At 38.2% G+C, this 16511-nt stretch overlaps 1 protein-coding gene across 2 annotated transcripts in view; it reads left to right on the top strand.

The window, feature by feature from the left end:
• Positions 1–16511, top strand: part of LOC124619516 (SUMO-activating enzyme subunit 1) — a 57664-nt gene that overhangs the window by 14994 nt on the left and 26159 nt on the right. For both annotated transcript variants that reach the window (XM_047145961.1, XM_047145962.1), the window contains exon 2: positions 4867–5035. In XM_047145961.1, the coding sequence (XP_047001917.1) occupies positions 4867–5035 (169 nt within the window). The remainder of the gene's footprint in view (positions 1–4866; positions 5036–16511) is intronic.

Below are 16511 nucleotides of genomic sequence, written 5' to 3'. Positions count from 1 at the left end.
AATGTCATTGAGATATTTGGTGCGCCCTGGAATGGATATCGTCAGTTGTTCAAACACGCTGGGGCACCAGTCATGCCGAATGGGAGGTGCTGATATTACTGGAACAGGTAGGGCATGGTAAACTCAAGGAGCCATTTAGAATCATCATCCAATGGAACCTGCAAATAGGCTTCAGATAAATAAATCTTGAAGAAAACCTAGCTCCCGGCGAATTTAGCCAATAACTTGCCCGGATGGGGTAAATGGTAGGTATCAATAATAGATTGAGTGTTAACTGAAACTTTAAAGTCGCCGCAGAGATGAAACTAATTAGCTTTCTTCTTCTCTCTCTTTTTCACTCACTCGATGTAATAAGCTGTATTATCTCTAGTAACATCAACCGCTTTCACTTGATTGAGCAATGCCAGTGGAAAAGGGCACGCTTGGAGAAAACCCAGCTGCACCGTAGGTTTCAGGGTAATTTGGGCTGCAAAACTAGTGGCACAACTAAAACTATCCGAGAAGACAGATAGGAAGTCAGAACACAGAGAATCTAACTGCTGGTAACAACCTGGTCGGCAAAGAGGTGCACCATTTCTGAAATAGAAAAGCCAAAAGCATTGAAAGCATCCAGACTGAGAAGATTTGCTGTGTCAGCATCATCAACCACCAAAAAAGTAGAGGAACGAACTACAGCTTTATAAATATTGGTAGCTGTAAATTGCTCCAAAATTGGAATATACTGCTTGTTGCAACTTATCAAACATCAAGTAACCGGAGACAATGCCGGAGATCCCAAATCCAAATAAGTTTGTGATTTTGGTAAAGTCACAGCTGCACTCTTGTCCACTTGTAGTCTGATCATTTTGTCTGTCACTTGCACTTCGATAAACAGTTTGTTGTGAGTCCTAATACTGGAGACACACAGCTGGCATCTGTGTTCATGTCTGCAGGAGGGGGCAGGGAGCAACACACAGACGCTGTATGTCCTTTTTCCTACAGTTGTTGCAAATAGGCTGGCACGTAGAGCATGTAGCTCTTTCATGTTGCACAAAATAATAGAGGCAAAATAGGAGTGCAAAGTACTACTGTTGTAGTTAGCTCCAGTAACAAACTGAGACCATGGAGTTCAGCCACCCAAGTCCAACATGACTGACAGGGCTGTTTATGACAAGGATGGAACTCAAAACGTGCCGTAGTGATATGCGTGCATTTGCGGTGATAATTAGACAACAACTTACAAGTTTTGTTGAACAAAGTAATGCTGATTCCCAGAGTGGGCAAACTGCCACGACAGCTGGTAAATCTGATAGGAAATCCAAGAAAGAAACAAAGCCTTATAGAAGTTAGCATCAGTGACACCTAAAGTGAGGAAGTGTTGCCAAAGCTGCTTGTCATAAGCTTCCTAGTCTTTGGCCGCATTGTTATAAGGGGGGAAGGATGGCAGGTATGCCGACTGCATTGTCTACCTGGTCGACATATTTGTAATAGCAACCCTAAGAGCCTGTCTCTACTCGATGAGGAACTTGTACTGCCTCGATAGACATGAGAACCAAAGGAACAACCAAAGAAACCAAGCACATGGAAATGAACACCACACTCATCGCCAGTTGAATCGCAATGTACGACACAAGAAATAGTGTGGCCACCAATGACAATAGTTTATTAATCCACATTCAAGTACACACAAGCATAGGCACAATACAAAGCAGTAGGACACAAAGGAATTACAGACATGGGCTGCGAGTGGGCATTGGTTGAAATCAATGAGGAAAGTTGAAAATTTTTGCCAGGCAGGGATTCAAACCCGGGTCTCCTGCTTATTAGGCAGATGCTCTGACCACGGAGCCATCCAGGCACAGTGGTCATTGCAGCTGCACAGACTATCCCTAGCACACCTCCCACATCAGACTCAAATTCTCAACCCAAATTCTCAACTTATCCACCCACTAATAATATAGTGCCCCTTGCCCATTACCCTAATTACTCGAGGCATTTCGCCAATATCCCTTCAGAGAGGTCCAAAAGAACAGACATCACATATATACAAAGCAGTGGAATATATCTGAGGACGAGCGCCTTCCACTCTGTCCTTATATAGGGAAGAGGTCCGATATACAGTGCACCGGGTGCCATGCCGTATGCATAAGTTGCTGGCAGCCTCTGGTGGTCAGCCTGTGCAGTTGCCGATGGCAGAGTGTTTGAATCTAGTGCACCATATCCAAGTATGACTTACAGGATTATAGTTGGATGTCTGGTTTAACTGTTGGAAAAAACTTTGTATCTGGTTAAAATGTCCAGTCTGACTGGTTGTAAAACAAGAGATTTTGCTTTTCCTTTAAAAGTTATTTCTTTCTTACAGTAAAAAATGTTTTGGTAGAAGATATTGTCCTCAACTGAGAAGAACATCCACAAGAAGAATTTGGCAACAGGAATTGTGGGGCATTTAAGGTTGAGTAACAGGTACTTGTTATTCAACCTTAAATACGGAATTGTTCTACTAAGAAGTAACAGAAGAACCCATAAATAATTGTGACATACTCTTGACAGAATATTACACACAATTCTAAGAACATTATCATGAATGCAGTTATAATCGGCATTGCAACTGTTACTGATGTGTAGAGTTTTGAGGGACGTTGTTGTGGTCTTCAGTCCTGAGACTGGTTTGATGCAGCCCTCCATGCTACTCTATCCTGTGCAAGCCTCTTCATCTCCCAGTACCTACTGCAACCTACATCCTTCTGAATCTGCTTAGTGTATTCATCTCTTGGTCACCCTCCACGCTGCCCTCCAATACTAAATTGGTGATCCCTTGATGCCTCAGAACATGTCCTACCAGTCGATCCCTTCTTCTAGTCAAGTTGTGCCACAAACTCCTCTTCTCCCCAATTCTGTTCAATACCTCCTCATTAGTTAATGTGATCTACCCATCTAATCTTCAGCATTCTTCTGTAGCACCACATTTCGAAAGCTTCTATTCTCTTCTTGTCCAAACTATTAATCGTCCATGTTTCACTTCCATACATGGTTACACTCCATACAAATACTTTCAGAAAAGACTTCATGACACTTAAATCTACACTTAATGTTAACAAATTTCTCTTCTTCAGAAACGCTTTCCTTGCCATTGCCAGTCTACATTTTATATCCTCTCTACTTCGACCATCATCAGTTATTTTGCTCTCCAAATAGCAAAACTCCTTTACTACTTTAAGTGCCTCATTTCCTAATCTAATTCCATCAGCGTCACCCAACTCAATTCGACTAAATTCCATTATCCTCGTTTTGAGACAAAAATATATTAAATTGTCTCACCTCTTCAGTGTGCTTATACCTCAGAAATAATATCGATCAAATTTTCCATTTGTGCATATAAGATGTCAGTAGCTGCTTTAAAAGTAATTTATTCATGGTGGTACTGTGTATACACTACTGAAATGTTGTTTCATCAGTGATAGGATTTTTTTCATCTGTTTCTTGCTTACAATGTGGACATTATGTCTGCCATGTCTGTTTCTCTAGAATTTTTCTCTTGCTCACTGGTGCTGTACATAAAAAGTGAAGTAAAGTGGGAGATCACAAACCGTGAGCAATCAAACACAACAACCCGACCGTGAACCACAGCTCTTCCAGTCCTATTGCTTGCATTATGCTAGAAATTTGGTGACTTCAGCTGTTAAATGTTTTGTTATATAAAATAAAAATTGTATCCACTGTGCTGTGTTTTATTGTTTTTCTTTTTGTCTGTTTAGTATTGATTTCGAAGCTCTGTGATTTCATTTTCAGGCCCTTTAGCTCTGAAATTGATGTTGCACACCATCACAAGTATATTTGGTTGCTGTAATCACAGTAGTGTAGTTAATACACAAGTAACTAGCCTACTGGCTTATTGTGTATTAACCACATCACTGAATTACATTAACAGGGTGTACATGTGAGTCATCAATTATTGAATAAAAGTGTCTAAAGATGAAGACATAGAACTTTGAAAACCAGTAGTAAACAGACAAAAAATAATAATAATAAAAGCAAGCACAGTGAAGACAAAGTAGTATCATAATAGTTGTTGTTTTCTATAATAAAATAGATTATCCTGTTTTTTACTGTCTATCGTCAGTTAATATAATATGCAAGATAGTAAATCCTAAGTTCTTCAGTGTGTATTATTGGGAAATATTAACAGGAAAAAACTTGCTTGTTCATTTAAGTACCATAACGATTTTGAACGTTGGCCACTAACCACTAATTTATAGTGGATATTTTCAGACATTGTCTATATATGAAATATTTTTGGTAACTCTTCATGGAGGCAACAAAAAAACATCATTGTGGAAAAGAAAGTAATTAGAATTATGCGTACAGTTCAAAAATTTATATCTTGTACGCATTGGTTCAAGCATTTGGGAACACTAACCATAGCATCCAAGTAAATTTATCTACCAGTAGAAATTTTTGTCAACAATCCAGTTAATAAATCAGTACTACCCTGTTGTGAATCCATGTGTGGCACACAAAGATGTGAACTACATAAGACTCTGATAATCTACTAATAAAAATAAAATGTCTGACAGGCAGAAACAGCATTTTCGGGCACAGATGAAAGTTACTCTTCATGCCCAGTTCTTTTATACCATAGAGAAATTCTGGGCTGGAAACAAGTCAATTGTGAACCGGAAAATGGCTTATGTCTTGCCATACTGATAAATTGTTTTTCCTCACCCACACACCCTCTCCCACCCTCACCCCCAACATACATGCAGCATTCGACCAATGATTATTAGATTGTTGGATGTTTCCAAAAATTTTCACTAAATTTTATGTAGTGTATGTTTCTGTGGTCTTATCCCTAGTGCCGTTAATTTTTAATTGCATTTAACTTTACAGGTTAAGAAATGCGAAGGTACTGCTGATTGGTCTGAGGGGATTTGGTGCAGAAGTGTGCAAAAACGTGGTTCTAGCAGGTGTTCGCTCCATTACGTTGCTGGACGATGGCAATCTCGCAGAAGATGAGTGGGCACAATTTTTGGCACCCAGAGATGCTGTCGGGAAGAATGTAAGTCTATCTTCTTAATCTTGTCAGAACACATTTTTGCATTTGTTTGTGTTTTTTCTTGATGATTTGGTTATCTATGTTCCTAGGGTGTTAATTTCCAGCCTTACTGTAATCTTTTGAGATATAGATTGTGTGCTCGTCACCAGTTCTCTAATTATTATGACAGACTACATGCCCTTTAATGTCGTGTTGTATGTATGCAGAAGAGAGAAAATGGTAAGAGTGTACACAAGAGATAGTGCTACACCAGTTCCTGTATAGAAATTTTCAGTAGGGATGACTGTGTCACTCTTAGGATTAAGTGTGTTTGTTTTTTCTTTTCTGTTAGCATGGAAGCAGGATTGCTCTGAAAGCTTAGCAACATTTTTCTGTCTTGTTTATATGCCTTTTGGCCAATCAATGCCTCAGCCATAGGGTGAGTTGTTACCTTTAAATCATCCCATGTTGCATTCCACCATGGACTTTTGATTGCAATATTGACTCCCGGAGTTAGAGAGATCACAATAACTTTTATTTTCTTTCTGAGTCACTGGAAGTAATATTCTGAAGTCATATTTTTAACAGTACTTCTGCTCATTCTGTCCTAAATTTCTCATCAGATGTCACATAAGTTGTATCAACAATGGCCTTAATGTACTCTCCTTGCTGGACATTTGTAGCAGTGACTGTACAGTTTTCATTGAAGTGGTAATGTTTCAGTTGCTGACTTGATTGATTGAACTAGACCCACAGCCTCAAAAACAGTACTAGATGAAAAAATAATCATCATTAGTCTTCTCTAAAGTTTGTTTCTCAGATGGGTATATTGTAATTGACTTTTGTTTATTTGCCAAATAATATAAAATATTTGATGGAGAGCAAAGCAAATGTAAAAAATAAATAGTTTCTTTTGGATAGCTTTCGCTTTTCCACAGATGAACTTCTAATAAAATTTAATAAACTTAATAGCGTATAAGTCAAAAGTATTCGTTTTAATAATTAAATTTAGTTTCCTGATTCCAGTAATGTGTAATGTGAATTATTTGTGGTGTGAACTCAACAACATACTGCAGAGGTCTGTTCAGGGAACTGGGGATGCTAAGTATTGCTTCCCAATATATTTATTCCTTAATGAAATTTATCATAAATATCATAGAATCAATATTAGAAATAAGGATAATCTTCACAAAGATTTAAAGTCACAACACATTTATTGATGAACTATGTGATGTCTACATTATTAATAATATCAGGTAACGAGTGTGTTACATATAGCCTCACTTTTGCATATTTTCCATGCAGTAATGTGATCAGTGTAAAGAGGTGTTGTAAGGTGATTTTCTGTCTGATGTGTGACTGCAATAGCCTAAGAATTTTCATATCCACCTCATTGTACTGTAGATGTACATGTTTTGTGGCAAGCTTTATTATTATCTCTCAACTGAAAACGCGTTTAAGATTCTTTATTTATACCACATTTTTATGACTTTTCATGTGAAAGTATCATCAACATATCCCCTTTAGGTAAATATGTACTGTGTATTCTCGTTTAATGACCTCTTCTACATCCTGGAGCATCTTCACGCTATAGATACATGGAACAAAAAGTACATCTAATTTTCATGTCTCTACAGATGCACACAAAACATTGTACAAGTGTATGATGCACGAAAATACTACAGAGTTGCCACGAAGTTCACAATCTTTTACCTTCTACAAAAGTGTGAGATAACTGGGGTTCACCTCCTGTAGTTCAAAGAACTGTGAGAACAGACAAGGTGATATGAGAACAGTCCAAGTAACAATAATAACTGAGAGAGAAATCCAGACACAATAGGGAAAACAACATGGGGGCAAACAAACTCAGCAAATCAAACAGCTATATAGATTGCAGGGCTTAGCCACAGGAAATGCCATGTTCTAATAGCGAGAAGTACATGAAGTGTGTGTGTTTAGTTGATCAATGAAAGATACATAATATAGTTGCTGAGATCACTTATTTGGTAAATTAAGATTTGTACCTGTTAATCAGTTTCGAATAACCATACTCTTGTTCTTCTCAGTGGACTTCAGTGCTAGAGGCTGAAAGGAAGCTGTACCCTTGTCAAATCTATGTGCTGACCAAGAAAATTTATTCTTTTAATACCAACATGTTAATGCTTATTCAAAGAACCAGAAATGAAGAGGGGCAAATAGCATTAGAAGCAAATGATACATTGGTTACAGATGTGGGCAGTGTTACAAAACTAACTTTTCATAACTGTTAAGAAAATATGGGGTTGTCAGGTTCAGTAGATGATGCCATAGAGTACCTCAGTTGAAACAGTACACATAACTTCACTAACATGAATATGACACTCACTACCCAAGCAGAAGTAATGTCCACCGTAAAATGGTTAAAATCAGAACATTGTAGTGCTTATTATAAAATATGAACAAAGTTAATTAAAGAGTGTGCTTCTGGGTTTAGTAACATATTAAGCTCTCTTTGTAACCATTTGTTTATGAGTGGAACATTTGAAGGATTGAAATATGCTGAATTTAAGCCTTTTTTAAAGAAAGGAGATAAAGAAATACCATCAAATTTCTGTCCCATTTTACTTTTGCCAGCATTCTCAAAAATTTTAGAAAAGGCAATATACAATCAGTTTCTTAACCATCTGACGACAAATAGTATATTGTCCAAGTCTCAGTTCAGATTTTTAAAGAGTTCTGATAATTGAGAAGGCTATCTACACATACACTGAAAATGTACTTAATTTATTAAACAATGAAAACTCCAGGTAGGAATATCAACAGTGTAGGAAAAGATAGATTGCTCCTTACACTTACCATAAAGAAGAAATGTTAAGTTGCAGGGCGGCACAATTGAAAGACAGAGGCTTTCATCAGCAAAAGAGAAACACACGCCATTCATACACACATCTCTCGCACACAACTGCCAATTCTGGCAGCTAGGGCCAGAATGCCACTGGAGCTGAGCATCTCTGTGTCTCATTCGTGCTTACTGACTGGGCCTGTAATGAAATGTGTTGCTCTCCTTTGTATCTTCTCTGTTTCCTCTCTCTGACCTATCTGATATAGATCCCATACTGACAAGCAAAATTCAGGTATTGGCTGAACAAGTGTTTTATAAGCTACTTCCTTTGTTGATGGATTACATTTCCTGAGGATTCTTCCAGTGAATCTTAGTCGGGCATCTGCCTTACCTGTGATTAATTTTATTTGGCCGCCCTTTCAAATTGTTACATATGTGAATTCCTAGATGTTTTGTGGAAGCAACTTTGTATGTTGATTGTTCTGAATTTTGTAATTGTACAATACAGTTTTTCTGCTATATATTCACAATCCATTACATTTATTTACATTGAGGGACAATTGCCACTCCACACACGAAGTGTCGGTTCAGTGCAGGTCTTCTGCGCTTAACTACGATTTTCTAGCGTTGTGACTTCTCTGAATACGAGAGAATCATCTGCGAAAAGCTTCATGAAACTTCTGACATTACCTACTTGGATCTTTTATCTATATATTGTCAAAAGTAATGGTTGTATAAGTTTCCCCTGGGTACACCCAAAGTTACTTTTACATCTGAAGACTTCTCTCCATTCAGAATGACATGCTGTGTTGTATTTGCTAGAAACTGTTCAACCCAATCACAAAGTTGGCTTGATATTCTGTACACTTACATATTGTTTGTTAGGCAGCAGTGTAAAATGGTATGGGGTGCCTTCTGGAAGTCGAGCAACACAGCACATACCTGGGCACCTGTAGCTAACGCTTTCTGGGTCTCTTGGACAAATAGAGTGAGCTGAGTTTCACATGATCGTTGAGTTCGTAGGTTTTCGCTCTCCAGAAATGTCATAACATGTTAGCAGAAAAAATGCTTGAAAATTCTACAACAGACTGACATCTGATCGATCTGGGCACAGAAATGCCAGATGTCCCTTCTTGTTGCAAATTTATCTTTTTGCATTATGGTGCATGTGACCTCTTACATTTGGAGCACGATTTGCGTCATTTTTGGGGCAATGTTTACTACCACTAGTCAGGGTTAGATATGATGGTGCAGTGGAGGAGTGGTCTGTTGTTGGAGCTACATGTACTAAATAGGGTCAATGGTGACAGCTCTGTTCTGAGCTTTGGGCAGCTACCAATGTATGTGGATTGCTTATCATTAGCTATACTACCAATCTGTTCACTATAGGGCAGTCTTTTGCAAACTGCTATCTAGTTTGTAGGTTGTTGGTACTGTTGGATGATAAGCTACTACCATTGATGATTGGTGCACCTAAAAGTTTGCCTACTTTGCTTTGTCATCGAACACTTGTTGTTTCAATGCGGCTACTTCAAGTGATTGCTCTGTATGAGCAACATCGTGGAGTATTGCGTCTGATTTGGTAAGAGCTTTAGACTGAACTTCTTAGCTGGGAATGAGATGAATGTCATCATCTCTAGTTAATGAATCTGAGTATAACACAATACTGTGCTAGCACACAAAATTTCACTGTTGGTTAAGACCTCGGAGGTCGTCGGTGACCTGGGATGTGTATGTTTGCCTGACCTTCTTAGGAAAATGACTAAAATGCATATGAGGTGCCACAATCTGAGTTTGCCAATCAAAAATATCCTTGAAGTCTATGTTACCAAGATCAGAGAATGGTCATAATTTTTGCACTGAATTGTATAACTTACTGGAAGACGACAATAACAACATGTGCTTAGAGGTTGGATCAGCCACGCAATTAACCTCTTCGTAGAGTATATGGAGGCATAAATTCATTTCTCATGATTACATGGACTTGTCAGAACTGTTGAGCGACATTGGTGGAGGAGAGGATGTTGCAGCCTGTCATACCACTAGCTATTGCGATAATGCCAGTTGTTGTTCCATGTGCTGATGCAGAAATGTTGTTGCAGCTGTTGTCACCCTGCACATTGTGCTAATGTCTTACCCTCTCTGCTACATAGAGCACATACGATCTCACATCCCAACAGCCTGCCAGGTGAGCTGAAACATCTCAGAATGCGGTTCCAAAAGGATGGTTACTCTTATAAACAAATGTAATTTGTTCCGATCAAAGCAAGTTCAGTGTAGGGACATAAACAAAGATGTGGAGGCATCCTTTGCGAGGTCCTTCTTGCCACTCTTAAGCAGCATGTCTTCAAGAGTTTAAAGAATCTCCAAAGTATGTGTTTCATTTACTGACAAAATAATGAATCTGTTACATCCAATACAAGACTATCTCTGCCATAGAAAACTTGATGTACATAAGGTCGTGTGCCAGTATGGGAAGTCATATTGGGCAGACATGTCACATCATGTGAGAATGCTTTATTGAACATCCTCGATATATAAGCCAGGCCCAGCATGAGAAGTTGGCTGTAATGGACCATTGTCTGAAGGGCATCTCATTTTATGAGAATGCTGATTTTTGCTTGAACCTCTTTATTATTTTCGTCAGACTTCTGCTTCTCGGTTCAAAGCTTTGCCGATTTTCATTTTTTATTCAAAATTCTTATTGGGATCAAACACAGCCACGATAAGAGAATGGGTGCCATAAATGATATCCAGACATGGTGCTTCGGCTCCAGAAAGGGCACGGAACCATGCTTCAACGTACAGTGATATGGGAAATACAAATAGTACAGATTGCATTCTCTTCTTATGTTTCTAGTACAAATCTATCAGGGGACATAAATATTTTCATACAATAAATAACTTGCACCATCCACCTCACACGATAACCTCCAAAACACAGAAAATTGGTATACGAGACAGTGCTCCAGCAAGAGAGATTGCAGTATATTCTAAAACTGAAACATTCGAGGTTGATATTGTCAGACCTGTGTTTCCTAAGCTTATCTTTTCTTCAAGGTGTATACGACCCGGGACAACTGCGAGACCCGGAATAAACCCAGGAATTTTTTCATCCAGGAGGAAACTGGGAAAAACTCAGGAATATTTTAAAATTTAGTTTTCAGTTAAATTTTTGTAATTTTGACGGTAAGAAACAATACTCTAACAAAGGATATTACTGTATCTGGCTACTGCAGAATAATACTGATGCAATAAAACATGAACGAGAGAAAACAAACGAAAATAAAACTTAAGTTGCAAAGGAAATGCGCCATATACAACAACCAAACACAGTGCTCATACAAGTGTCTGCCAACGGCAAAATGTGTCAAATGCTTTACGAAGACTAGGCAATGCTCCATAACAACAAATTGCCTCCGATGAGCGTGACATCACAACTGTTTACATTAGATTCGTTTGAACAGCTGCGAGCAGGCTTATGCGCATGCACAGTTGACCAGTGCATGTGTAGTACCTTCTCCCACTTCTGTCTACAGAACTGTGGCTGTTAGCTGTATAAGCAATAGCAGCAAGATGCTACCCAGAAAAATTTTATTGGTGTTAACGAGCTGTCAGATTCACTAAGGGCAAACCGGGGTGTTTGCCCAGGGCGGCAATTTCAGGGGGGGGGGGGGTCGCCAAATTTATATATTCTTGAGGAAAAAAAACCTTGTATCACAAAGCACCTAGTATTCAGCGCACTTTAGTCTATCAGTTATTCATATGATTTTGAAACGCATCCCTGTTGGTTTTTGGACATATTCTAAGTTTATTTCTTGTTTTTAATGGGTTTTGTTTTTCAAAGGGCCGGGAAATTCTGCGCTGGTGTATAAACCATAACCATTCAAAGATTGATAAGTTTTACAGTTTCTAGGAAAAATATGCTGTCACTTAACATGGAAAAAGTGTATTTTCACCTGGGACGAAGTGTATTTTTAACTGGGAAAAATCCAGGATTTATTTTTTTTTTGTCCACATATACACCCTGTTCTTGGAAACCACTTTTGAATGTGATTTTATGTATCTGATGTCTATCAGATAAATAAGAGACCTTTTTCCAAAATATTTTCAGTCAAACCATAATCATCATCATCATCATAGGTATTTGATGCTGGTCCTGTTAAAAACTAGCTGTGTAACTCTGTGTTGAAAATCACAGTCAGTGACAGTTCCTCAGGCATCTTTCGCATTGCCTTCTCTTTTCTGTAGTAAGTTAAATGACTGAAATGTGCCTAGAATTTAATTACTAGAATTGAATGTGTAGTTAATTTTTCTTTTCCTTTACTTTCAAACAGATTTACATATAAAGTTTATTTTGTAAGTAGTTACAGATATATCTTAATGAATTGTCAAATTTTGTATTTGCTCCCACTTCTTCTCAACTGATGACAGAATTGAACTGGGCCCTACTTTCAACTGTCGATGGCTATCGTCTTCAATAGTTATCAACTTGCAACGATCTTACGAAATATTTTTGTAGTTAGCTCCCTTACTGATAGAAAGATTCTAATTTTAGCTTTCAGTTTTTCAGCCCCTGTGTAGCAATTTGTCATTGTTCCCCAAGAAATATAGGCTTTCTGCACAGCTAGTGTGGCACTTAGATGTACAGTTAATTTACACAACCCACAAAAATTAAACGAGAACCATTGACATTTTCTAGACAGATGTCAATTTATTTTCAATTATTTCACTTGAGTAACACCCGAATAAATATATTGTCTTCCATAAACAAACTTTTGACGAAAACACCGTATGTGCAGTGGTCAATACCCACCCTCAAAAGTGATAGACAGCAATGGTAGAATATATTGTTGTGACATGTCGTCGAAAGGGACGGCACGGTTGTTGCCGCAGGGTCAGTGACCTGACAAGAGAACATATTCGATTAAGGAAAATGAAATAACCGAGAACGTATTTATCATGCAGAACTGACATTTTGTGACATTGACAGTCATGTGTCTTTAAATTTTCCAATTTTGAAGGCTCGGGGTCATCGTTATCCTTATCCTGTTGTTGTTGTTGTTGTTTTTGTTGTTGTCTTCAGTCCAAGACTGGTTTGATGCAGCTCTCCATGCTACTCTATCCTGTACAAGCTTCTTCATCTCCCAGTACCTATTGCAACCTACACCCTTCTGAATCTAATTAGTGTATTCATCTCTTGGTCTCCCTCTACGATTTTTACCCTCCACGCTGCCCTCCTTATCCTACAGAGTCCAAATTTTACATAGTTCAATTTTTGACTGAATGGAACTGATGGGAATCAGTAACCCCAGAAATATTATTAATTACTAAAAATTTTAAAAATATCGTATAAGAGCTGCCCGTGTGTATGAAAATTAAACTGTCAGACCGTAAAGACAGTAAAACAGTGAAGCAGACCTGTTGACCTGCAATTATCTCCAGGAAACAAAGCATTCAGTTCTGTCAGTAGAGAGTGCTTCCCACCTTTTTCTGAGGGTCCCTCCTGACTGACCTGTCCTTCCTCTCTCCCATATTCCCATCCCACATCTCTCTCCCTTGTCTGAGGAAGGAGCTAGCAGTTCTGAAATCTAGGATAGTGCCCATCACTTTTACCTTTATACACTGTCAATCAGCGGAAATGAAAATTTCTCTCCCTGAAGGTGAGTTCTGCCTCACAATTTTATAGTCTTCCCAATTGAATTTTTCTTTTAATAAAATCATTTAGGCAAAGACAGAAAGCTAAAACATGGCTTCATCTTGTTGTGACAGCAGTAGCATTCAAAAGTGACAGTTATTCCCAAGTGGCTATGTAGAAGCAAACACATTTATTTAAGTCACTGTGCATATGGTTGTTAACAAGTTCAATAATGAAGTGGGCCGTAAAGTCTAAATAACAGAATCAAATGATTACTTCAAATTAATAATAAAAATAGGCTGCAAAGTCCAAATAATGTAATCAGTCACTTTAAATGTGAATTTATGACACTAAGTCCAGGTATGGAAGTAAAGTTAACTTATCTACTGAGTCCAGTTGCTATATGTTAATCAGTCACTTGTAGGCTAAGTCTAACTGAAGGTTAATTGTTCACTTGGAGCCAAAGTATAGCCAGAAGACTATCTGTTCGTGCAGCAATTGAGTCCGACGAGGCGTGACGGGACGATGAGAGCGATGGCATAACGCTAGTGATCGCACAGCTGCTCACCGACTTTGTTGGAGTAAAGTGTATCTGAGACTGGCTCTGACTGAAATTGGCTCGCTACTTGCTGTGCAGCCACTTAAATATTCATTTCACGGGAGGTTACTTGTTTTGTTCCGAGGCGGACACGTTACTGTCTTAGAGAAATAATCCAACGATTGTAGCGCTGCGCCGTCTTGGTGGTGTCGCTGCTCCCGTGGGCAGTGACACTGGCACTGCAAGTTTTCTGCAGAACCTCCCACAGACCAGCTGCTAAGCGTGTGGTTATTTACGAGTGATGTATAACGTCCAGTCTTGCTTATCAGAAATTTACTCCTGCTGGTGCAGTAACTTATTGGACTTAACTGTGTTGCAGTGTAGTTGAAGTACTGTGATACTGCATAGCACTTAGTGTCTGCACATGTTTTTGCAGCTTTTCTCTGGTCCCTTCTAATTGTAGGTCTTAGCAAATGCCTCAGTTATTTTAAAGTTTGTTCATAAGAACACTGTTATTTTTATTTATTTATTAAATGCTTTCAGAGTTGTACATTATATTTTTATCCAAACACCTCCTATTAAAACTTACATCTCTCCTCATACATTGAAACCCACCACAAGAGTTGTCAATCTACAATTAGTGATTTGCTAAATTGATGTCAGTTGCTCAACATCTTTATTAAAAGGAAAGTGCTGCCCTCAAATCCGGTGTCATGTCAGGTAAACGAGGCAGGCGTCATACATATTCCGTGTTCAAAATGTCAACATTTTCAGAGTTTGAGATTTGGACAGAACAGTTAGCACTAATGAGGTGCGTGGCAGTGTGTAGAACCTTTGAAATTGAAATAAAATAAAATTGTAGAACTCTCTTAACAGCCCAACTCTAATATCCTGCTTGTCAAGATGAATTATGAAGAGAGTTTACGTGAAATGCACGGAGTGATGAGATAAATTGAATGTACGATTATTCTACCTCTAGTCTGAAGATGCCTCACATTGGACAGAGTGAGAATTTCTTAACAGCTTCTACAACAAATCGTCCTCGGTGACAAGTTCTCATTTCTAATTTAGCACAGTTTTTACATTTGTAGGCTTAAGGAAATTCCAGGAGGCTATAGATAAGTGATTACATTTGTTCATTGGGTTTTTTCATTGTACTCTGTTCACATAGTGCTACTTCTTAATTTCTGTAATGAGAACCCATATGTTTTTACCTGAATTGAATTTGACTGATAAATTATAATATATGTACATTATATTTTTATCCAAACACCCGCATTAAAACTTACATCTCTCCTCATTCATTGAAACCCGCCACAACAGTTGGCAATCTACAATTAGTGATTTGCTAAATTGATGTCAGTTGCTCAGCATCTTTATTAAAAGGAAAAGTGCTGCCCTCGAATCCGGTGTCATGTCAGGTAAATGAGGCAGGTGTCATACATATTCCGTGTTCAAAATGTCAACATTTTTAATCCTTTGTGAGCTTTTACTTTGTCACTGATTTGTGCAAAAGTAAGTGCCTTTTCTTTGAGTCTGGACATCCCAAAGAACAACAGGGAATAACAATTACACACGTTGCATTGTCCATCCAATGGATTGTTAATCGGAAATCTGGTCTTTGCCAAGAACAAAGTGATCTTTTTTATCACGACTGGCATTTCTTTTTATGTAGTGGTTGGAGCTTTGTTGGGTAGACAAAACACGGCAGACAGATACAGGTGATTCTGTTTCATATCGCAGCTAGTCCCTTAACTTTGTCGCATTTCCACAGTTGCTGCAGTGCTTAATTTTTTAGGACTACTTGAAACAAATCTCTTGGTTTAAGCCCACTGTCAGTTAATTTGACACATTGTGAAATACAAATTTCTATAAACATTTTTGTGTGTGCTACAGTCGGTCCAGTATTTGGGTAATTACCAGATGTTGTCAATAATTTGATGTGTGCATCATCTGCAATAATTTTTCTTGTGTAATTTTCTACCACGACAACTGCTATTAGATGTTAAACACATAGTTCATCTTTGGGAGATAGCCTTTGTCATTTCAACTCATGAAAATTATTTCATGCTGCTGACAAGGAAGAGGCTTTCTCATAAATTGTGGTGGTGCTCTTTTACGGTTAAATTTTTGTTGTTGATACTGAAAATGACACACACATATTTGGTGAGGTTCATACAAAATGTAACTTGACTGCAAGTTTGGTTTTACTGCCTTATATTCCAGGATGTTGTAAGAGGCACAGTTGTTAATGTGCTCTTAGTTTTATCATTTCTCTTTGATGTCCAGATGTGTTTGTGCCTAATGGTCTTAAGCTCCACACTGCATTTTCAGCATGTTCGTAATCCTCATTAGGTTTCGCATTATGATGCTGACTGTGTTCACAACGTTTCCATTCTGTTTGAGATATTATTAATTGGTTTTGATGAGATATTACTCATTGGTATTGTAAAATGTGGCCTTGTCAAAGCCTTCAGCTGTTACAGGCTATTGTGGGATTCAA

This window comes from Schistocerca americana, chromosome 6 (assembly GCF_021461395.2).
Source record: "Schistocerca americana isolate TAMUIC-IGC-003095 chromosome 6, iqSchAmer2.1, whole genome shotgun sequence".
NCBI classification, from domain to species: domain Eukaryota; kingdom Metazoa; phylum Arthropoda; class Insecta; order Orthoptera; family Acrididae; genus Schistocerca; species Schistocerca americana.
Note: the sequence above shows the minus strand (reverse complement) of the source record. Positions and strands in the feature narration are given on the sequence as shown.